At 37.7% G+C, this 25760-nt stretch overlaps 1 protein-coding gene across 1 annotated transcript in view; it reads left to right on the top strand.

Moving 5' to 3' along the window:
• Positions 1 to 25760, top strand: part of LOC150105530 (reversion-inducing cysteine-rich protein with Kazal motifs-like) — a 279764-nt gene that overhangs the window by 147868 nt on the left and 106136 nt on the right. The window contains exons 9-10 of the mRNA XM_090394242.1: positions 13460 to 13612; positions 14333 to 14429. Coding sequence (XP_090250368.1) covers positions 13460 to 13612; positions 14333 to 14429 — 250 coding nt within the window. The remainder of the gene's footprint in view (positions 1 to 13459; positions 13613 to 14332; positions 14430 to 25760) is intronic.

The following is a 25760-nucleotide window of genomic DNA, read 5'->3' as shown; positions in this document are numbered from 1 at the left end:
AGGTGTATGGTTTACAAAGTTCATGTAAACTTTGTAAACTATACCTACTTACATGTGTACTAGTAAATGCGAAATGTTGTACTGATATTGTACCTACACATCCGTGTAGGTACAATACCAGTAAACAAGTTGAAGGAGAGGTATGATAGGCATTGTGTGAATAAGGGTTAGTGTGTGCCTCAGCAATGAGCCTTCTGATTCCATGGAAATGTCTAGATCAGGGGTTCCCAACCTTTTTGTTTCCTAGAGCACATTCTAAAATACCGATAGGGTGACGGGCACCATCTATTTTTTCAAGCATATTTTTTGAATTCTTTTGTTAAATGAATACATACAAAGTTTACATTATAATTAAATGTTTTATTACTTAAAAGTTTACATTATATAAAAATTTAAATATATATATGTAAGTTAGTGTGATCTTTGGCATTGCATTTCATTGGCCAGTGCTTCATAATTAGGAGAATATGATGATATTCCAGTTCTTAAACTGGAATGAACAACTTCGAATGCGCGTCTCCTTTACATTGTATGCGTTTAATAATAAACAATAAACTCGTCATGTGTCATTAACACATGCGTCATATAGCATGCCATGAATTGTTGCGTGATTATTTCAAACTATACGGCACACGGTTGAACAGCGGCGGGCACACACACAAATTGGTCAACGGGCGCCATGGTGCCTGCGGACATAGGGTTGGGAAAACCTGGTCTAGATAATAATAAATCCATTGCACTTAAATGACAGTGCACTTTTGAATGAAAACAGTGCACCAAGTATCTGCATACCATGATATCACTTACCATGTGACAATACACATCACTCTTGTTGTTTTTTTTATTGGAACACATTAAAAAATCTTCAAATCCACTTGACTCTTTTTTTGAGGTACATGATAAAAGTTTTTTTCTGGTTCGCACAAGAAACATTTGATACTGCTTGTAAGTGACAAGTTTTTACTTGTCAAGTGCTTATTTGGGAGTAAAACACTCAGCCCACAAGATGTCACACCATAAATGCATGTTAAATAGAATGTGCTGTTGTGTCGGAAATAACCGGCTTACTATCAGTGAGCCATTTATTTTGGACCCAACATGAGAAGAAATTGACTTATGATGAAAACATGCTTATACTCTCAAGAGCAGGGGTAAAGAAATAATAAATGAATTGTAATCAAAGAGGGTATATCAATTTAATTAGTAAGATTGTTATAAAATAGTCCAAATTGTATTCTAAAATCATGCCCAGTATGGGAAAATTATGTTAAAGAAATCAGAATCATATGTGAACCAATCAACGGAAGGTCAAATCACTACGTAAGAGTCCACAGTGACACAGCTGAAAAACCATATAGCCATCCGGTAACCTCAACCGTAACAGTTTCGTCAAGAGAGGCATGAAGAAAAGAATGTGACATCATCAATACCTGAAGAATCAGGGATAGTTAAGTAGGTGACGAAAGTAATGAGAGAGGGTACTCGCGGATGAAATATAAGGAGCCACGCGCACTTTAAACGCTCTCTCATGTTCCTGTATTTTCCTGTGTTCTTGTTCGAAGGCTGAGGAAGCTTGTCTCCGGTATCCAGCAACATTCCACATTGTTGTGGGATCTGATATGCACAAAATATCCGACAGAACATCGGCAGACCAGCAGACAGAGCCATTGGTAAATCTGCTGCCAATGTGAGGACGGCGAAGGAGATCCTTCGAGGAGAAAAGAAAGCAACAGACAGTGGAGCGACAAGAGAATCTTGCCACGTCCGAAGAAAACCCTGGACTAAGGTTAAGGAACCAACTTCAATAAAGAAATAGCCGGTATGGTGCAGAACTTTTATTTTATATATAACAAGTCATATAGAAAGAGAGGAAACAAAAGGAACTTTGAGCATAGCCCTGCTTGAGCCATCCAAGTGATCCCTTTGGACTAATCGTCTGTGATAAGACCTTCCTATGTTAGTTTAATCTCTTGTGTAAGAGAGACATTATAGAAGAACAGTTATTAAATGATTCAGTATATGTGATAGTGTGTGAAGGCCCTGTTCCTTACAGAGAGCCTACAACTTATATAAGTTTTACAAGGAAGAGTTTAGTCCTCTGACTAAAACAATGACTGTTAATTGAGTGAATATATCATGTACATTTTGCTAAGGTGATAATATTTAAGAATTGCATAACCACGAGAGCATCACTTAATCCTAATGCAAGATACAAGAATAAGGATGATTAACTAATGCTCTTGACATAAATTTAGATGAGCCTGTGTGATAAGAGATATATAAGAGAGATTTTAACATTTAGGATATTTGAGTGATTTATTACAGTAGTATGAGAATCTATGCATGAGTTTATCCTTATATTATTGAGATATGATTTTAGTGTAAATATCTTTTGTTCAAATAAATGTATTCTTTTAAACTAAAACTTGAGAGTTCTTATGTCTGAGACTAAACTATCGCTTAGAAAAGTTCGTACCTGTATAAGTAGGGGATATTGTATAAAGAGTGGGAAAAAGGGAGCCACAACTGCATACCACGTGATCTCTAACCTCAATTAAATTGTTGATATAATTAATAGCTTAAGTCTTGGTATCAGGAACTGGTTTCTGGCTGGTGCAGTCGATCCTAAAATAATTTGTAAGGAACTAATTTCAGGTACATGTAACTTCTTAAGATAAGAAACTAAATTAGGATATTATAAGAAAACAAAATAACCAAAAGCCAAAGGGAAAACTAGAAAGGAGAACCAAGAGACGTAACAGTGCACTGATTGTATTTTTTTAAGATTACCAAATTTTGATCTACTTTTTTTTTTTTTTTTTTGAAATATTTATATATTAGTTAGATTTGGTTTTGTTTCTGCCCTTAGAAAGAACCTCCTGATACACAGTGAGAGTAGCACCATAGTGATTGTCTATGATCATGTGTTCAGGAGGTTGCACTCATGCATGTTTCAGATTCATAATTATATTATTTTACTCCCACCTACAAAGAAAACATTCTGTGGTCATGTACGAGGAGATTGCACTCATGAGTGCATGCAGCCATGCATATTTCAGATTCATAAAATTTTAATGTGACTCCCATCCACAAATGATTTTTGTAAACATATACGAGGGTGGGCTCAAAAATTTTTGGCCTAACAATGAAAAAACGAATTTATAATATAAAGTTATTTTTATTTTTCAACATAATCTCCCTTAAGACTAATACATTTATTCCAGTGATGCTCCAGCACCATTATCCTGTATCTGTAGTGGTTCTCAGTAAGATCTGCAAAAGACCCCTGTACAGCTGCAATTACCTCCTGATTCAAAGAAAAACACTGACCAGCGAGGAAGAGTTTTAGTGTTGGGAAGAGATAGAAGTCAGAGGGAGCCAAATCTGGGGAATTGGGTAGATGTTTCAACAATTCATAGTTCAGATCCCTTAATTTTCCCATTGCCAAAACACCTTTGTGGGCAGGTGCATTGTCCTGATGAAAGATGATTTTTTTCTTCTGCAAACCGGGTCTTTTCTCACGAATTTTTTCATCTAGTCTGGTTATAAGATTGGAATAATATTCCCTGGTTATTGTTTTACCCTTTACAAGATAATTAATAAACAAAATGCCTTTAGCATCCCAAAACGCTGATGCCATGACCTTTCCTGCTGATGGAAGCAACTTTGTCTTCTTCGGTGCTGAACAACCGGCTTCTGTCCACTGTTTTGACTGCTGTTTGGATTTTGGATAATGGTGAATCCGAGTCTCATCCATAGTAATAAATTGATGCACAAAATCAGTTTTATTCTTGTTAAAATGCTCCAAGCACTGTTCAGAGATTTTCATTCAAGTGCGTTTTTGATCTGCTGTGATCAAGCATGGCACCCATCTCGTGCAAAGCTTTTTCATTTGAAATTCTTCATGCAAAATATATCCTGCACATTCTTTTGAAATGCCTATAGTCTCAGCAATTTCATGCACTTTGACTTGTCAGTCATCCAATACCATATCGTGCACTCGATAAATGATTTCTGGTGTTGTTACACTTTTTGGTCCTTTACGTGGATCATCTTCAAGGCTGGTACAGCCACATTTCTACTCGGCAGTCCATTTCTTAATTTTCGAAAATGAAGGAGAAGAGTGCCCATAAACTTTTATGAACTTTGAATGAATTTCTTTTGGTGTTAAACCTTCTTTTACAAAGAATTTATAACCACATGATATGCAATTTTATCCATTTCAAGAGATACAGACAACACTTTTGCTTCAGACAGCTGTATAAAACAAACTACTTGATAGAATGACTTGCAATTTCACATGGATGCTTATGACAGATGTACCAACTTAGAAAAAAAAAATCTTGCCGATAGTGCTGCCATCTATGGTCGAGACCGAGAACTTTTTAGACCACCCTCATATTATATTAGTACCATGAGTGGGCTAAGGATTGTTCTATTTTTGTTAATTTTATGTATTTTTATTTATTTTTAGCATAGTTCAGAAACAGGGTTTCTGAACTATGCCCAAAATGGCAAAACATCCATGTCTATGGATGTTTTGGGATTCAAATCTGCAGTAGGATTCAGATCTGCAGCTTGTTGTTTGGAGAGTGGATACACTATGCCTACCATATTGTTTATCTAGTTATTATTCACCCACAGAAATGGAAAAGTAGTGTAGTGTAGTGCATCTGACCTTAAACAAAAGCAAAATTAGTGCACCTAAAAGTTTAGAATTTATTAAGAAAAACTTTGAATCATATAATAAGCTGCAGGAGGTGCATGTATGTCAGTTTTGCATACTGATTTAACATTCTTTAAATTTTTTGTTGTTGTTTTAGATGCAATATATAGTTGTGTTTGAGTGTTAATTGATCTGTTATATATATTTATCCCATACATAAAAGGCAGAAGAGCCTATAGCAAACAGATGCCATGTAAAGGTGGAGTCAGGAATTCAGTAATCTGTTAATATTCTTCTTGACCTGTTGAAGATTGTAGTCCTTTGGAAATGCTTCATGTGGGAGACTGTTCCACAGAATTGAGGTGGAAAGAATGGAAAATGACTGGGAGTAGCAGGTTCAGTGAGTATACAGTTCAACTGTAAAAGGATGCCAAGCAGCTGTAGTACAAGTTCCTGTGGATCTCACAGAAATATAAGCAGAGAAGATCTGAGGTCTTTTTTTTAACAGGAAAACAAACAAAACTGCATTTTGGAAGCATTGAAGTTGACTATATTGCCCAATCAAGGATAATGTGAAGATCAGTGTTTAGGGCACTTATTAAAGATGATCATGAAAAATGAGATGCTTGAGCACTGCAAGGCATTTCATATGAGTAGGATGAGGGGAGTGTGCTTTAAGAGAGAGACCTTCAAGGAGTCATCAAGGGAGGCTACTTATCACCAACACCAGTTGACATACCTTTTCTTGAATTCATTCCCACTACCTCTGATCATCTCCTCACCCTCCATCTATTGATATCTTGTATGATCCTGATTGACACTTACAAACTTCTGAAAGTAGTTTGTAAGATTCGGTTATGTCACCTCACGTTCTCCTTTGATGAAATCGATATTGAGAAATCGTGGACTGTAGTATCTACAGTCCACGATTTCTCAATACTGTCAAAACAATTCTTATAGGTTATAAAAGAAAAAAATTCTTCATCCAGTCTATCTTAAATTCTCAAGCTTTGGCTGAAGATCAACTGTCGCATGAAATCATCTTCCTTTTCTCCATACATAAGCTTGCTATTTTCAGCTTAAATGAGACTAAAAATCAAGAAACTTGCATCATGTCTCAAAGGCAGTCATGCTTTCTGTTGTTTTGCAGATCTATTACTTTGAACTATTTTTATTAAGTAATGGAAAAATCTATTAACGGTCATCAGCATTTGCCGTTACCTGGAAATATCTCTCAACTCCCATACCAGTGATTATTAAATGATCGTTGGAATGGATTCTGCTGTTGGTAACCAGTATTCTTATTTATTTTGTCCCACTTTAGATGAATGCCATGGAAAAGGTTACAGAAAAACTCAGGTGGTCTCTTTTGATCACTAAGGCATTAGTTCGTATCTTTCTCAGAGGCCTATCTTTCTGACTTTTGTAACTGGATTGCTAGCTTTTTCAATTTGTACCTGAATGCGATAGAGGAGATGGACTAATTTCCTCAAACGAACTTTGCAAGTGATTCGGGGGTGGCAATCTTTCACCCTCTCTCTCTCTCTCTCTCTTCGTTATGTATATAAAATATGAAACTGACATTCTCCAGTGGAGTGAAAATCCAATGCGCAGTTTCAAAACCCACTTCTTCTTCATTTATTCATCTACTTATACAACCCTAAATTCTATCTTTAAACCATTCTAATTTAAACCATTCCAATTTAAACCATTCTAAGCATTAGCAGGTCATGACCTGCTAATCTCCACCAGGCCCAAGTGGAGATACCAGGCAGAAGCATTAACAGGTCATGACCTGCTAATGCTTCTGCCTGGTATCTCCACTTGGGCCTGGTTCCCACTGAAGAGACCTCAATAAAGGTCGAAACTAGTCTGGGTTGTGGTCCTTCCCTTAATGCATAACATTAGACATATCCGCAAGGAGATGTGTTTTGCATTATGGGAGATACTGAGATAGGAGTGTTGGTAGCTTGCTCCACCTTTGCAAGGAGTTCTCTGGTGTTGTACCACCTTACCCCAGTCCTGAAGATACTTTCAGGCACAAACTTTGTTTGCTCACACTTGGATAAAGGATTAAACTAAATTTATTATATGATTATGGCAGTGATACAGAAAACTTTTGTCATACAGAAATAAAGAGGTTATGTTACATTGTATAATGGCTTGATCAGGTCTTATATAAATCACTGTGCACAGATTTAGTCATTTTCATGGGGATGAGGATATATTAGAAAGAACCCAGATAAGACTGACCAAGCTTTCTGGAATGTGGGTTATGAAGACAGATTGATGGAATGCGGTTTGTAGAGCTATGTGAAGAGGAGAGGTGATATCATTGAGACATATAAGTTGGTAAGGGTTGTTACCAGGTTAATATGAAAGAAATATTTTCCACAAAATGGGAAACAAAAGTAAAATAAGAGACCATTCCTGAAAACTGTATAAGGAAGGTGTGAGCAAGGGAGTAAAAAGCAGACTCTCTGAACAGAAAGTGGTCGGTGAGTGGAATGCATTGCCTGAAAGAGTGTGATGAATGTGGACATGTTGAATGAGTTTAAAGCATAGTTTGTTGAGCTTTGTGTGTGTGACAGTGCATAGCTCCTACAGCAAATATTTTAAATCTATGGAGATATGGTGTTAATAATATCATGTTGATATTTGGAGTTGGCCCTCTCGAGACCTTTCTAAAATCTTATGACTCAGTATGAGAGAGAACAGATTAATGACCCATTTTTCTCACCAGTTTATTCCAGTCATCTTCACATATGCTATCAATTTTGCTGATGTATTTTTACAGATGTTTCATGGTTATTCATTAGATTCCCATTTATAATTCCCATACTCATCTCTGATTTTGTTAAAACACAAGTAACAATTACTCCTAACTCCTTCACAGTTCAATGACAAACTCAGAATATAAATCAAGAAGAGACTGGGTGAAATGACAGAGCCTTAAGGGACACTGGCATTGACAAAAAAATATGAAGAGAGAGAACACATCCACAATTGCATGTAGGGATCGATCTGAGAGACAACTGGAAATCCATTTACACAAGGACAAAGGCAGTTCAAATGATGGCAATTTGTTGAGAAGCCCTCAATGCCAGACCCTATCAAAAGCCTTGGAGATCTTAAGAGCAACAGCACAGGTTTTTTCCAAATGTGAGTGACATAGGCCAGGTGATCTCCTGTGAATCTAGAGTGGTCATTAACTAGATAGCAGTTCTCAAGGTGTTTAAAAAGGCTGACTGTTGATAACCTTCTCCATTACTTTAGACAAAACCGATATAAGTGCAATAGGTCAATAGCTTGATAGTAAACATTTATCTCCTTTTTTGGAAACTGGTTGTATATGTATATCTACCGTTAGGGTGAGATAGAGGAGGAGGAAGCACAGATGGACAAAAGTTGCACTCGATGGCTTTGGTGAGGGACCAGAAAGCATAAGCAGTGAGTTTTCTATGTTTATCCTTATTGCATTTAGACTTTTCCCTTTTAATAGTGGTTTTACAAGTGTTGTGGGCAACTGTAGGCTGTAAACGAATCTGGTATTTTGGTCTCAAGCCACTTGTGAAAGGCTGTTTGCTTTTCTTGAACAGCCCTAGCACACTTTTTGGAGAACCATGGTTTAGACATGGATTGAGGAATTTCAGCAGAGTGAGGAATGAAAGTTTCTAATCCATATTGGAATATTTCTGTAACAAAATCACAACAAGTATCTGGATCTGAAGAATGAAAACAGCAGTCTGATTTCTTGGAACCGTGGAAAAGAGAAGTAAAATTTATGCAAGTCCTCCTATTTGGCATTCTTGTAATGCCAGAGCATGTGAGATTGTGAATGGCTAAAGGAAAGACATTCCACCAGAGTAGAAACTTGGAAAATATTGTGGTCTGAATTGCCAAGAGGAGCAGTCACTTGAATAGAGTATCTGGAAAGAGAACGAGAAGTAGTTAAGAAAAGGTCTAGAGTGTTGGATAAGTGAAGAGGATTGTCAGGAATTCAGGTAGAGAGAGATGAATAATCTGTTTTAAATCATTACTTACAGCAAAAATTTCTGTCTCTCTTCTAGCTTGATCACTGAAATTTGTAAAAGGAAACCAATTAGAATTATGGACATTGAAATCACTGAGAAGGATGACTTCACTGTATGAAGTCATCCTTCATACAGTTTCTTCCTACAGTTTCTTAAGAAGCAATTTTGACTGTATGAAATTGAGCTTTAAAGATAAGAAGTCAAAAAGATTAAATGATTTTTCAGAATTGAGAGAATGGTAGAAGCAGCAAATAAATGAAACAAAATATGGCAAAGAAGTTTTAAGCAACAGGAGGTCAAAAAGGTTAGATTCTAGGTTCGACATCCTTTGACAAGGAATATCAGACCACACAAAAGCACAAGTACCTCCCTTATGGCAGAAGGAGTCATAAAGGGTGTAGTCAATCTGGATAGTTAAGATGAGCTGAGCTGTGGTTGATTTTAGTAGAAATTTGAGGTTCAGTCAGAAACAGAACATCAGGTTTGGATGACTAAAGATGATGATAATGCATGTCATTTAGGTTACTGTTGATGGTTCAGGTCTGAATGTTTGTAAAAGTGAATATGAAGAATTTTTTTGTGCGATTTTTAAGTTTAAATTTTTTTTTTTAAATTTTAGAGGAAGGTTTATTTTTTTTTTGTTGGACGAGATTATACACCATTTGATCAGGAAACCTCCTAAAAGACATGCTACCATCTGGTTCCGTCTCATACACCAACTGGCAGCCAGCTTGCAGAACTTCTTTACTACTGTACCCTTGAAGGTGGAGGAGGTACTGGAACCCTGCATTGTTTGGCATGTTCTCGAAGGGTATCACACTGCATGTCGAATTTTTTTTTTTTGGGGGGGGGGGGTAGGGACCTGAACTCTCTCTCTGGGCACCAAACATGGCAGTAACCACTTCTGATCCCCAGTAAGCAAGGTGGTGGTATTTCACCAGTAGAAACAGGCCACACCATGAGAAGACAGGGTTGACTTGACCAGAGGTTGTATATTGCATGATCACTAGCCCATAGTGGCCCAAAACACAGCTTTCCAAAAATATTGCATTTTTTATTTCAATTTTTTGTTAAATGTTTTGCTTTTTTTATTAAAATGTAATTTAAGAATTATGTTTTTTGTAACATACATATTTCCTTGAAAATGGAAAGTTCGTGAATGTATTTTTTTATATACATTCTTTGAAAGAATATGTAATATAGAGAGGCAAAATGAAGCACATAATTAAAACTACAGTATAAACTGAGAGATGGCATAATTTTTTGTTGGGGAGGGAAGGAGAGGAAGAACTGGTCTCTATTGCTGAACATGAAATTCATTTATTGAAATGTTTTGTAGTCTGTATTAAAAAAAAAAAAAAAAAAAGCACAGTTAAGAGGTAACTTCATTCCTGCCTTCTGTTTGTATAAACTTTGTTATAATAGGTATATAAGCAAACAAATATTTTTTTCAACAGCAATGACCCCTTATTGATGTGTATATGTCTGCTGTGAACATTTCTGACACAAGATGTATATTAGAAGAGTTAGCATCAGATATAATATTATAAAATTACCTCAAATTAATATAGTTCTCATTTCAAATATTAAATTTTTTTCAGTAATCATCTTGAAGAGTGTATAAAATTAAAATTATCAATATTAAATTAAAATCTTTTACTTGTTTCATATAATTTATTTTCTGCATATTTCTTATTACATTGCTTCAGATGGCTTAGTTATTTAGGTAAGTATTTATTTTTCATAAATACATAGACTTATACTTGGATTTGAAATGTTTTGAGTGGTACATATCAGTTTTGTTTTTCCCTATCAATTTGTCATAGATAGGGGGGAAGAAGTAAGTACTGATGAGAGAGCAGAGGAATTTTGGGAGGTGGAAATACAGGAGAAGAAATAGTGGCAATTTGTTTTGTAACAGTATGGTATGACATGCAAATAGTTAGTATAAGATATTTGTGCCATATCCAGGATGGAAATATAGCAGATGATGACAAGGATATATATATATAGACAAGTTGGTTTAGCAAACAAGAGTAGACTGATTGTTTCCTTCATTTTCAATTCTGAAATTATATATTGGAATGAAGAGTATCTAGGAATTAGTTATGAATTTCTTCAGTTTCTGAAAGAAAAATGAGGGAAAGGCATATACTGCCATTTTCTTAAACTTAGCGAAGGCATTTGACAGGGTGCATGATAAGCTGATATTTAAGTTGCAGCACATGGGTCTGGATGTCAGATTGGTCAACTGGATTCAGGATTGGCTGTCCGATAGGTATCAGAGAGTTGTGTATGGTGGGGCAGTTTCAAGGAAGCAGAGGGTTACAAGTGGGGTTCCACAGGGCTCAGTACTGGGACCAATATTGTTTAACCTTTATATCAATGACATTGTCAGTGGATTGCAAGGAGATATTCAGTTGTTTGCAGATGATGCGAAGCTGGGAAGGATTATTAGTAATAGTGCAGATGCGGCAACCCTGCAATAGGATTTGAATAAGCTACATAGATGGGCAAATGAATGGGGGGGGGTGTGGGTTTAATGCAGCAAAATGTAAAGTTTTGAGGTTTGGGAAACATCAATGGGACACTGCATACTCTATGGGAGGAGTTATACTGGAGGAAGTAGGGAAGACAAGAGATCTGGGGTAGATGATTGATAGAAACCTGAAATTTAGGGGACATATTGCAAAGGTGGTGAAGGTAACACAGAGGATTGCTGCAATAATGAGAAGGACGCTGACCTGAAGAGATAAAACAGTTATCATTCTGTTGTATAAGACCCTGATCAGACCACACTTGGACTATTGTTCCCAGATTTGGTCCCCAAGATTGGAAGGGGAAATTAACTGTGGAAAGGGTAACAAAAATGTTTCAGGACTGTACAATGATAGTTATGAGGATCGGCAGAGGGAATGTGGACTGCAGAGTTTGGTGGATAGAAGAAGGAGAGGTGATATGATTGAGACTTTTAAACTGTGAGAGGTGGTTACAGGGTTGACACTGGGGAGTTCTTTCGCTTGGTTGAACAGCGGGAAGGAATGATGACAAGAGGCCATCCCTGGAAATTACGAAAGGAAACTGTGAGCAAGAGGGTGAGGAGTGGTTTCTTTGCATTTAGGGTGGTTGAACCATGGAATGCATTGCCTGATGGAGTGGTGAGAGCGAGAACGGTCAATGAGTTTAAGGAGTGGTATGATAGACTTTGTGTTTCTTAGGGAGAGGACCTCCCCTCGATGAATCTTGATAGACTTTGTGTTTCTTAGGAAGGACCTCCCACGATGAGTCTTTTTGACTCCATGGAGGCCTGAATAATAATAATAATAAATGTCTTGGAAAATATGTAATGGCGGGCTTGTAAAGATCAATAGTCTTGGACTTGATCCTTTCATCAGAGGATGTTATTGTGGAAGAGATGTTAAATATGCTTTCATTTGGGTAAAAGTAACTTGATGTAAACACTTGGGTGGTTGTGGGCAGCCATATGAGTGCTGCTATAAGAAAAGGATATATATATGTAACCAAAGTAAGTGATTATGGAAAGCTCACCTCACATGATAGCATGAGGAGTTAAGTAGAAAGGAGATTAATGCTGCTTGGATACCAGTTAAGAAATATTTAATTGCAACAGTATCTGATCATATTCCAAAGTGCAATGAGACTAAATAGAGTAAGCATAAAGTGGGTGAATGGTGAGATAAGCATGTAGTTTGGAAGAAGTATTCATGGAGGCAGTATAAAGTGGGAAATAATCAGCAGTAATGACTTATGATGTTATTTAAATTATAGATTAATGGTATTGAGAGTTATTTAAATGGGGACATGTAGTTGTTTGCAGATAATGCAGAGTAAAGAAGAGAGTTAAGAGGAGGGATGTAAATAGTATATAGGAGGATACAGACTATTTGCATGGACATATGAATGGAATTGCCATTTCAATGTCGCAAAGTATAAGGTTTTGAAATTTGGAAGAAAGAGAAGGATAGGGAATCAGGGTGTACAAGTGGTAGTGGTGGTGGTCATATTTTGAAAGAAGTGAAGGAAATAAGGAACCTGAGAATGATGGTGAATGATGATGTGAAATTTAAGGCTACTTTATTGGAATTGTTAGGTTATCGAAAGGATTATGGCAGTGATGAGGAGGATATGTAGAACTAAAGGGGTTATGTTATATACAGTGGCGGCTTTTCCATAAGCCTGCGGTTCCTCCAGTATAAAATGAAAGTTCCTGTTTTATTATTGCCATTCTGAAATTTTTATATATTTATCTAAAAACCATTATTTTCTTGTTTGTAATACAATACTGCTCAATGGTATTTTATATAATTCATTTTGTAGCAATAGTTGTATTTCGCAATAGTCAGTGTGCTGTGCGGGCTAGGGCTAGTATCAGTACTGGCTAATATCCTCAATGCTGGAGCTGTTTGGGCTGGTAGCATTGCAGTCCCATCACTACAAATTCTTACGAGCCACCACTGGTTACACACACACACACACACACACACACACACACAAAGGACTCATTCAGGCCACCTATGGATTACCACACCAATTTGTTTATCTGAAGGTATTTTGGAAAGAGTCTAGAAAAAAGCAATTAAAGTGGTGTCATTTCACTGGAATGTTGGGTAGTATTAATTCTTTTCCATGTACATCCATAATGTCAAAAGTTATTTATACTTAATAGCTTTGAAGGCATTAATGAATTAATTGAATATTTTATTTTAATAATTTAACAAATATTTCTTTCATTGCTTAGGACAAACTTTGGCAGTGTTTTTTGGCTAATGCTGATGCAGTAAAGCCAGAACCTCGGGTCATCTCTAGGTTGGACAACCTGGGTATGGACAGTGGCAAGTTACAGTGCTGTTTTCGAGCTGCTACCTTAACATGTCAGAAACTTTGCATAAAAGTATGTATATAATAAGTGTTCAAGTAATGTATTCATTTATAATTTTTTATATCACTTTTACTAGTTCACTAGTTATCAAGAAAACTTTGTTCATCATTACTTTTTGAGTGAGCCTGCAGTGTATTTCTAGTAAATTCTTAGTACATGTTTCTTGATAAATTTACATGTCTGTAAGGATATGCTCATTACATTATTGGATACTAAGGCAATTGATGTGAAGTCATTAGCCTCTATATACAAGTAACCCAGTCGTGAAGTGACTTCACACTTGGATAAAGGATGAAACAGAGAATATAATTTCTTGGCATCTTTAATTTATAGTAAGCAAACAAAGTTTGGAGGGTAAGTATCACCACAACTAAGCTACGTATATATAGAGACTGTTGACCTCATATCAATTGCCTTAGTATCCCATAATGCTAAGCATACTTCCTTTTAGACATGTATATTGTTATGCATTAAGGGAAGGGTCATTATCCAGACTGGTTTTGACTTTTATTATGGTCTCATCAGTAGGATCCAGACCCAACAAGATCCCAAGTGTAAGTGCACTTTGTTTGCTTACACTTGGATAACAGACTAAAAACAAAAATATAATTTCTTGTTAACTATAATTTATACTGCAGTGAGAGTTATGTAATATGTAATTGAAATTTAATCAGATATAAATACTTTTATTGCTGTACTACTAAGTTACTTTTTTCTTTTTTTTTTTTTCAGACCTTCAGTAATGAATGGGAAGTAAGCTGGGGTGAATTTGATCGCCTTTGTCAATATCAGTTAGCAGAATCAGAAATGCTTCATTGCCTTGCAGAAGGTTGGTATCTTAGTGCAGATCTTAGTACATGATTATCATCATCAAATCTCAATGAAGTCAGACTTATTTTAGAAAATCAGATTCACTGCCAAACATAGTGCTCACCAAACCATGCCTTAAACTTGCTTATTGTTTGGGTACTCAGCATACTCTCAGGCAATTCATTCCACTTAGCAACTCCTCTCCATGCAAAACCGCACCTTCTCCATCTCTTTATACAACTTCTAGGGTTGGCCTCTTGTTCTATACCTGTCTTCCTTTACTCTCTTAAAATTCTTTTCTGCATTAATCTAGTAAAACCCTAGTAATCCGATAAAATCTGGAAGAATGAATTAACAAATATTTCTTTCATTGCTTAGGACAAAATTTGGCAGTGTTTTTTGGCTAATGCTGATGCAGTAAAGCCAGAACCTCGGGTCATCTCTAGGTTTGACAACCTGGGTATGGACAACCTGTCCATACCCAAGTTGTCTGTCAGTATCTACTTCTATCAATACTTGGTACTGATACTTCTGTCAGCAGTACTACTCCTCATTACTCCTATTTACTCACTACTCACTAGCATTACTCACTACTCCTACTCTTATTCTTGTGTGTATGTAATGTACACACATTTACCTCTCTCTTATCAGTATATGTGAATCGACAGGAGGGGGTGGGGTATAATCCTCCTTGCAGTTTCACTTTACACATGCACAGTTTTGCTGCTATCAGCAGCTCCTCCTCACCTCTAGTCCTTTCCATCTTCATAAAAAAAATATACCTCCTGCCTGTATCTCTTTTCCCATCAGTATGTCATTCTCATCTAATAACCACATTTCAGTTATATCAGTAAATTTTGAACATATCAAGTCAGTGTAACACATCTGTACCTCTCATTTTTGAAATTTGTAAGTTACTGTTATTTGTAAGCAAATACAGTAACTCATTTTTGAGTTTGTAACCACTCTTTCCCCTGTTGTCTCTCATTAGATGTAGCTTCCCCCCCCCTCTCTCTTTCTCTTTCTCTCTAACATTATCTTAACATCTTCCCTTTATCATAACCTATCCTATTTTCACAAGATCAACCTGTCTCCATTTTAATTCACACACACGAATGTGTGTGTGAATTAAACGCTGAATGAAATCCTACTGACTGCACCCAAGACCGGCTAACTTGGCTATGCCTGAGAAAGATCCTCAAATTCCTCACGTCTACAACGGGAATCGAACCTGGGACACTCCTTCCCCAAGCATATGGTTGCGAAGCGCAAAGCCACTAGGATAACAGCGCGGTATTAATTATAAAGTGTATAATTATTATTAATTAACTATAAATATTATAAACAATCAAAATTTCCACTTTGAACAGTTTCAAAATGAACTATATGTAAATTAAAAACAAGCATACTTAAAGGGTCGTATATTTCATCACTGCTGTAGTGCAGTAAATTTTATTGTTGAACCAGTTGTCATGCTAAAATATTTGCATACAGCAAATATATCAGCATCTTTTCAAGCTTGATCATTGTTAGTGGAATTGAAAAAAGGGAAGCAAGTTAGTGTAGTTAATTCAGGTTAACATACCTGCTTTCCAACCAACAAGCTGCAGGTTTGAATCGTGATATGGAATGGTCATGATTTTGTTTAAGGTGGGAAATGAATTTCATCACATAAAATGAAACCACTGCCCTGCTTATTGGAAGCCTGAAGTTGCTAGAAAAAAGCTTTTGGATTATCTAAAAAAATAAATATAATTAAAGTCGATCTGATCATATCATCAGAGGATGAAATTGGTGGGGTTTCACACTTTCCTCCAGTTGGTGAGAGAGAGATCATGAAGTGATCACTTGTGTTGTGGCAAGCCATATGTGGACTTCTGTGAGGAAAGGATATATGCTGAAATATAAAGTTGGTGATTATGACAAGCTTAGGAGAACAGATTGGAGCTATAGCATGGAATGAGAAGTTAAATGGTAAGGAAATAAATGCTGCTTGGAAACTGACAAAGAAATACATAACAGCATCAATGTGTGAATGTATTCCAATCCCCAAAAGGCTGAATAACATAGGTATAAAATGGATGAATGAAGAGCTTAAGCATGAAATCTGGAAGAAGAAGGTATTTTGGAGGCAGTACAAGATGAATAATGATAATAATTAGTTACATAAACAGTATAAAGAACAAGTCAGGAGAGTGACTCAGTTAGTTACGAAAACAAAAGTGCAGTATGAGCAGAAATTAACAAATCAGGCAAAGAAAAACCGTAGAGAGTTTTTTAGATATTATTATTATTATTATTATTATTATTATTCAGGCCTCCATGGAGTCAAAAGACTCATCGTGGGAGGTCCTTCCTAAGAACATAAAGTCTGTCAAGACTCATCGAGGGGAGGTCTCCCCTAAGAAACACAAAGTCTATCATACCACTCTTTAAACTCATTGACCGTTCTAGCTCCCACCACTCCATCAGGCAATGCATTCCACGGTTCAACCACCCGACACGCAAAGAAACCACTCCTTACCCTCTTGCTCACAGTTTCCTTTCGTAACTTCCAGGGATGGCCTCCTGTCATCACTCCTTCCCGCTGATCAACCAAGCGAAAGAACTCCCCAGTGTCAACCCTGTAACCACCTCTCAACAGTTTAAAAGTCTCAATCATATCACCTCTCCTTCTTCTATCCACCAAACTCTGCAGTCCACATTCCCTCAGCCGATCCTCATAACTATCCTTGTACAGTCCTGAAACCATCTTTGTCATCCGTCTTTGTATCCTTTCCACAGTTAATTTATCCCCTTCAAATCCTGGGGACCAAATCTGAGAACAATAGTCCAAGTGCGGTCTGATCAGAGACTTATACAACGGAATGATAACCCTCTTATCTCTGCAGGTCAGTGTCCTTCTCATAATTGCAGCAATCCTCTGTGTTGCCTTTACCACCTTTGCAATATGTCCCCTAAACTTCAGGTTTCTATCAATCATCAATCCGAGATCTCTTGTCTCCCCTACTTCCTCCAGTACAACTCCTCCCATAGAGTATGCAGTGTCCCATTGATGTTTCCCAAACTTCAAAACTTTACATTTTGCTGCATTAAACCCACATCCCCCATTCATTTGCCCATCTATCTAGCTTATTTAAATCCTCTTGCAGGGCTACCACATCTGCACTATTACTAATAATCCTTCCCAGCTTCGCATCATCCGCAAACAACTGAATATCCCCTTGCAATCCACTGGCAATGTCATTGATATAAAGGTTAAACAATATAGGTCCTAGTACTGAGCCCTGTGGAACCCCACTTGTAACCCTCTGCCTCCTTGAAACTGCTCCACCATACACAACTCTCTGATACCTATCAGACAGCCAATCCTGAATCCAGTTGACCAATCTGACATCCAGACCCATGTGCTGCAACTTAAATATCAGCTTATCATGTGGCACCCTGTCAGATGCTTTCGCTAAGTTTAAGAAAATTGCAGTATATGCCTTTCCCTCATCTAATGTTCTTGTAAGTTTATTATAAAAGGCTAGCATATTGCTAAAACAAGAGCGTCCTTTCACAAATCCATGTTGACTCTCACAGATCACATTACCCTCATCTGCCCAATGCTGTATATGGTCCCTCACTACTTTCTCCAAGATCTTAAGAACTACTGATGACACACAGACTGGCCTATAATTAGACACTTCCAGTCTGTTACCACCCTTATGCAATGGCACTATCTTACCTTCCTTCCATTCCCTGGGCACCTTTGCCAAAGCCAGACTTTCATTGAAAAGCCAGGTTAAAGGCACTGTCAGTTCCCTAGCACATTCTCTCAAAACTCGGGGTGAAATACCATCCAGTCCTACAGCTTTACTGATATCCAGAGTACTCAGTATCTGAAACACACTCTCCTCCTGTACTTCTAAACCTCGAACCAACCCTATCCCTCTAGCATTAAAACTGACTCCTCTAGGATAAAATACTCCAATAAAGTGTTCATTGAACAATTCCACTATGTCCTCTGCATCAGTCAGTCTATTCCCATTTTTATCCCACAATATCATTCTTCCACAGTCATTTCCCCTACTACTGGCCACATAGCTAAAAAATTCCCTAGGATTTTCTTTGGATCTTAGGGCCAATCTCCTCTCATATTCCAGTTTCGTTTTCCTTACCACACTAGTCACTCTTCTGGCCTGTGGCTTATATTCTTCATGCATCTTCTCTTCACCTCTCTCTCCTTATATCTCTTCCATAGCCTCTTTTTCGCATGCAATTCCTGTTTAATATTGTTTGTCATCCACTTTACTCCAAATTGTGTCCTCTTCTTCACTCGTGATATTCAACTTACCATTGCTGCTAACAAATATTCTTTCACAATTTCCCATGCTAAAGATATCCCAGCCTTCCAATTCCTCCCTCCATGAAACTTCCTGAAGTTGACGTCTAAGACTATTATAATCATCTGCATTATAATTCCACATAAATTCCCGTCTCTTTGATACTCCTGCATGTCTGTTCATTTTCCAAATCAAAACCATATGGTCACTCTCTCCAACTGGTGGGAGAGATGTCATCTCAGTTATTATCAACTCTTCTGATGCTATAACCAAATCCAAAACTCTTGAACCTCTTGTTCCCTCTGTTACATGTTGCCTAAGACATTTGTCCCTCAAGAATTCTAGAAATTCCATTCCCCTATTGCTACATGCATCTTCCTCTCTCCAATTTATACTACTGTAGTTAAAATCTCCCATAACAATCATTCTTCTTGCACTTGCCAAACTTAGCTGTCTAAGTCTCCAGGTCCCCATCCTCTCTGCTCCTGGGTCTGTAGCAACATCCCACTATATATCCTGTCTTGCCTACCTCTACCTCACACCATATGCTCTCAAAATCATTTGTCTCACTTCCTTCCAAAGCCTCCACTCTTAGAGGACATAGGTCATCACTTATCATAAGCAGTACCCCACCACCATGCTTTCCCCTCCTATCCTGACGAAAAATGCTATACCGAGCGACTTCTATTCCTGTTGTTATATCCCCTTCTGTCAACCATGTCTCAGTGATCGCAATAATTTTTGGCCAGGCTGATGCTATCTGCGCCACCAATTCCTCTCTGTTATTCTGGATACTCCTGGCATTAGTATAAAGCATATAAATGCCATTGTTTCTATACCCAGCATTATCCCCTCTAGACTCCACTAAGCTCAGTGTTACCTGACATCGTCTCCCTTCCCCCAAGTATCCATTCCCACAAGAGGCCACCCCCTGCTATCATCCTCCCTGGAACACACTGACTCATCCAGAACAGCAATCTCTCCAGATGCCTATGTCCTTCCTCATTCAAATGTAAGCGGTCTCTCGCATATAATTCCTCTCTTTCCTCAAATGCACTCCAAGCATCCACATATACCAGTCCTCTCTTGTCACATATTCTTGCTATTATGCCATTCAATATCACCGCTCTTCTGCTCAGCTCATCATTATCATACCTAGGCAACACGCACACTATTTTTCCTCTCTCTGTCTTCTTCCGTACAGTCTCGAGCAAAAATCTCATATCTCTCGCTGCCCGACTTACATGACCACTCAAGTCATTCGTTCCTACCATCACAATCATTCTATTGTTCCTCCTGGCAAACACTCCTCACACATCCTATCTTGAACACCATGGATCATTGAGTCGCCATACATTATACCTCTTACCATTCCCTCTCTCCTATTGTTTCCATTCTCTCCTCTTCTTTCATTCCCATAGGTCTCTCTCATTCTCTCTCCTCTACTGCTATTCTCTCTTCTAGCATTCCCATACCTCTCTCTCCTACTGTTTCCATTCTCTCCTCTTCTAGCACTCCCATACATCTCTCTCATTCCCTCTCTCCTACTGTTTCCATTCTCTCCTCTTTTAGCACCCCCATACCTCTCACTCATACTCCCTAAATTCTCTCTCTCCCCTACTCTGATTTGCCTTGCATTTATCTCTTCCATTCTCCTAATCTTATCTTTCATACTTCTGCTCTCATTCACAAGACATTCCACCTCCTCTTTCAGCTCATCTATCTCCCTCTGCAGGTCAGTCACTCTTAATGTAAATTCACTCTCCCAAACAAAACCATCTCCTAAACTTTCACAGTCACTCACACCTTCCACACTATCAACTATTATTTTCTCATTGATATATTTTTTTCATTCTCTCCTATCACACTACTTGTCTTTCTTCCTACATTCATTCCCCGTTCCTGGAGCAACAAGGTCGGATATCGATATTTCCAATGCACTTATTTCCTCCAACTGCCTGCATTTTGCACACATACGCTCTCTCTTTCACAAGCCACATATCCAACTCCCGAGACGCATACGTGCTGCAAGTACTGCATGCCACAAAGTCCCTTATGATATTACTTATAATAGAGTTCTTAAATGGTGGAGGACTTGCCGATACGCCACTTGTGACTGCAGCTGAATCTGTCATCATTCCTTACTGCCGAGTGTCGTAATCTTTAATAATTATTCAATTAATATGTGGCAAGTAGTAGGAAAAATGATCATGGTAAGATGATATTAATGGATGAAAATAGTAGAATGGTAACTGCTGCAAAAGACATTGTTGAGGTATTCAGTCAATTTATAAGATGTTTCATCCAGATCAGAGTGAAATTATGAGGAACTTACGTGTAGAAGAGTACATAAGAAAGAGAGGATGGCTTAATTGTGAGTGAGTAAGAGGTATTTGAGGAAATAAATAACCTTGATATCAATAAGGTGATAGGATTTGATGACATATCACCATGTATCTTAAGGGAATGTTCCAGGGAATTGGCAATAGTATTGGCATGCTTGTTTAATAAGAATCTTACAAGAGCACAGGTTCCAAGGGAGTGAAAAGAAGGTAAAATTGTTCCACTGCATAAAAGAGGTGATAAGACTGTGGCTTCAATTTATAGGCCAATCTGTATTATCTGAAGTTGTGGTGAAGGTTCTAGAGAGATGTTGTTTATTATTTTAACGGTATAATAGAACACAGAAACTAAGTAAATAATTAATTTATTAACTTGATGCTGATATTTCGCTGGTATTATAACCAGCATCTTCAGAGCACATAAACACTGTTTGTCACAATACGCGAGACTAAAACAACATGGTGTACTTAAACAAAATTGTAGCAGCAACACAAAGACTAAAGTCCTGATTTTGGCGCCCTCTATCTGAAAAAAAAAAAAAAAAACTATCATATATTACTAGAGTCCTAGAAAAGTGCTAGTTTTTTCTTAATATGACTGTCTCCCAGATCTTCGGCAAGTTAATACAGCCATATATGTTGAGATTTGGAGTGTGTTTTAGGGCTTCTGTCGCCTCTAAGAACAATCTCTCTGATTTATACGGGTTTCTGTGTAGTACTTTTGTGTTTTTCCAGTTGATCCTGTGTGCAGGGGTATCCAGAGCATGGTCTGCTAGGCCCGACTTCCCATAATGATAATTCCGGACATATCGTTTATGTTCGCTGATGCGGATATTCACAGTTCTTCCTGTTTGACCGTAGTAGGCTTGATTGCATGAGCAGGGTACTTGGTAGACTCCTGGATGTGATAAAGGAGGAATGCTGTCCTTGGGTGAACGGATGAGGGTGGCTAATTTGCTACATGGTCTGAATGTAGTGCATAGTTTATGTTTATTGAGAATTCTTGAAATCTTTTCGGATGTGCCTTTAATGTAAGGGATGGTGACTGTTTTGTTGTAGTTCTCTGTGGTGGATGGTGGGAGGGGTTTCTTAGGAGTGTTTAGTATTTTGTTTATTTTATGCGGATTTTAGCCGTTGGCCAAGAAGGTGTGGCGTAAGTGAGTCAGTTCAGCAGTAAGAGCCTTGTCATTGGAACAGATTGCTCTCACTCTATGGGTTAGCGTTTTTAATATGCCATATTGTTGAGAAGGATGATGGTGTGATTGTTTGTGTATCTGCCTGTATGTGTGGGTTTTCTAAAAACTGAAAATGATAAGGAACCATCTGGGAGACGTGTGATGAGTGTATCCAGGAAGGGCAGACAGTTGTTGGCTTCCAGTTCCATAGTAAAGTGGATTTTTGGATGTTGGTTATTTAAATGTGCTAAGAATGTTTTCAATGTCTCAGGGCCATGTGGCCAAATAGCAAGCACATCATCAACATAGCGTAGCCAAAGTGTTGGTTTGAGAGTGGCTGTATTGATTGCTTCCCGCTCCCACCATCCACCACAGAGAACTACAACAAAACAGTCACCATCCCTTACATTAAAGGCACATCCGAAAAGATCTCAAGAATTCTCAATAAACATAAACTATGCACTACATTCAGACCATGTAGCAAATTAGCCACCCTCATCCGCTCACCCAAGGACAGCATTCCTCCTTTATCACATCCAGGAGTCTACCAAGTACCCTGCTCATGCAATCAAGCCTACTACGGTCAAACAGGAAGAACTGTGAATATCCACATCAGCGAACATAAACGATACGTCCGGAATTATCATTATGGGAAGTCGGGCCTAGCAGACCATGCTCTGGATACCCCTGCACACAGGATCAACTGGAAAAACACAAAAGTACTACACAGAAACCCGTATAAATCAGAGAGATTGTTCTTAGAGGTGACAGAAGCCCTAAAACACACTCCAAATCTCAACAAATATGGCTGTATTAACTTGCCGAAGATCTGGGAGACAGTCATATTAAGAAAAAACTAGCACTTTTCTAGGACTCTAGTAATATATGATAGTTTTTTTTTTTTTTTTTTTTTCAGATAGAGGGCGCCAAAATCAAGACTTTAGTCTTTGTGTTGCTGCTACAATTTTGTTTAAGTACACCATGTTGTTTTAGTCTCGCGTATTGTGACAAACAGTGTTTTTGTGCTCTGAAGATGCTGGTTATAATACCAGCGAAATATCAGCATCAAGTTAATAAATTAATTATTTACTTAGTTTCTGTGTTCTATTATACCGTTAAAATAATAAACAACATGTTCGACGAACACATAAGTCTGTCCACACGTACTAGAGAGAGAGAGAGAGAGAGAGAGAGAGATTGGTGAGAAGTAGGATACAAAATTGGGGTGAAAACAGTAGTATTCTTTGTGATTATCAGCATGGGTTTGTTAAGGGAGATCATGTTTTACCAACTTACTCATGTACTATAACAAGGTGACAAATACCTTGGACAGGGGAGATGCATATACAGTGGTATACTTGGATTTTGCAAAAGCCTTTGTTAGGCTACCTCGTGACAAACTATTAAATAAATTGAAACAGATGGGATTGGATAACAGACTTCTGAGTTGGATCAGTGACTCGCTGTCTGATAGGTATTAGAAAGTTGTATATTGGGGTTCAGTATCCCATAAGAGGAAGGTCACTAGTGATGTTCCATAGGGGTCAGTTTTGGGACCACTGTTGTTCAGTTTGTATATTAATGATATTGGGATGGGTTTAACTAGTGATATGCAGCTGTTTGCAGGTGATGCAAAATCAGGGAGAGCAACGCAGAGTCAAGCAGATGTTATGGCCTTTCAGAAGGACTTAATTAGATTGCATGCATGGACAGGTAAGTAGAACTGTCTGTTCAGTTTTGCAAAGTGTAAATATTTGAAATTTGGTAAGCAATGATGGAATGCAAAGTATACACTTGGTAGGGAATCTTTAAAGCAGGTAGAGAAAATGAGATCTGGAAGTGGTGGTGGACAAGGAATTGAAATTCAGGGGCCACATTGCACACAAGTTGTGAAGACATCACATTGGATAATGGCAATGATGTGGAGGATCCTGACATGCAGAAATAAAGAGGTTATGATGCCATTGTATAAGGCCTTGATCAGGTCTTATCATTAAGTCCTTGATCAGATCTGTGCACAATAATCATATGGATTATTGTACACAGATCTGGTTGCTGGGTTTTCATGGTGATAAGGATATGTTGGATAGGGTCCAGAGAAGTTTCACAAAGTCTGTCAATGGTCTATGGAATGTGGGGTATGAGGACAGATTGAGAGAATGTGAATTGCAAAGCTTTGTGAATAGGAGGAAGAAGCAGATATGATTGAGACATATAAGTTAGTCAGGTGTGTTATCAGGTTGACATGGAAGAGATTTTCATAAAATGGGAGGGGGCAGCAGATAGAACAAGAGGCCATCACTAGAAACTAGGAGCATGTGAACAGAGGAATGAAGAGCAGGTTCTTTGCATGGAGAGCGGTTGATGAGTGGAATAAATTGCCTGAGTGTGTGTTGTGACACATTGAATCATTTTAAGGCATGGTTGTATGAGTATTGTGTACAATAGTGTGTACTTCCTTAATAGTTTCTGATTTCATGGATATCAGATGTGAATAATAATAATAATAAAAAATCCTTAACCTGCTTGTGGTACTAATGTACTATTTACAACCTTTTATGGGTGAAAGTTACATTAAAAACAAAACAAAAAACATTAGTGACATTAAAGTTGTCAAGGAAAATGACTTCATTTTTTGGGTAGTTTGAGTTAAAATCAGAGTGATTTTCAGAATTTGGAGAGTGGTAGCAGTGGTTAAATTCTAAACTAATAAGTTCCAGGACCCTATACAAAATAACCAATTGTATTTGCCTTTGAATGCTATCTGGGGAAGCTGCAAACCTCCCTGCTTTCGTCACACGTTTGTAATCAGACGACTGTTGATATTGACTTATGTACACATTCAAAACTGTAAACAATTGTTGCATAATAACAAAATAATGTAGGTGTAATTACCGTAAAGGGAGAAAAGTCACAAAACAGAAAAATGTTTCTACAAAATAACCAATTGTATTTATCTTTGAATGCGATCCACTGGTCAAATGTCCAGCAAGTCGGCAAATCTTTCCTTTCATTCAACGGATTAATATTATCGCATTGCAACTGATGGGAATTCTGTGTTTCTGTGGATTCGTTATAGACCTCTTTCTCTTCAGAAACTACACAGAAACTGTCAAACTTGTTTTATATTATCACTGTCATCCGAGCTATTTTTCTGTTTAAAGAAGATACCAATGTACTTACCCATAGTTGAAATACCATACTTACTTGAATATAACTCACACCCCTGATTTTACTTTTCGGAATAAAGAAATTAAAAAGTTGGCATACACCTCGCACATGAAAAAAGCTTAAACCCGTTCACATTGAGGTGATAGTAACTGCTCCCATGCCCTCCCCAATAGCGACTATACTGCAGTAGCATAATAAAAGCAAGTGAATAAGATATGAGCAGTCTGTGTAATATATTTCTCAACAAATACTGCAATTAGTTATGACAAGTGGGATAAAAAACGACACTAATTAATGAATCACATGTCCCCTCATACAGAAACTATGTTGTATA

This window comes from Typopeltis vanoorti, chromosome 6 (assembly GCF_054136105.1).
Source record: "Typopeltis vanoorti isolate ZY-2024b chromosome 6, IOZ_Tvanoo_1.0, whole genome shotgun sequence".
NCBI lineage: Eukaryota > Metazoa > Arthropoda > Arachnida > Uropygi > Thelyphonidae > Typopeltis > Typopeltis vanoorti.
This window is presented reverse-complemented; position numbering and strand designations above follow the sequence as displayed.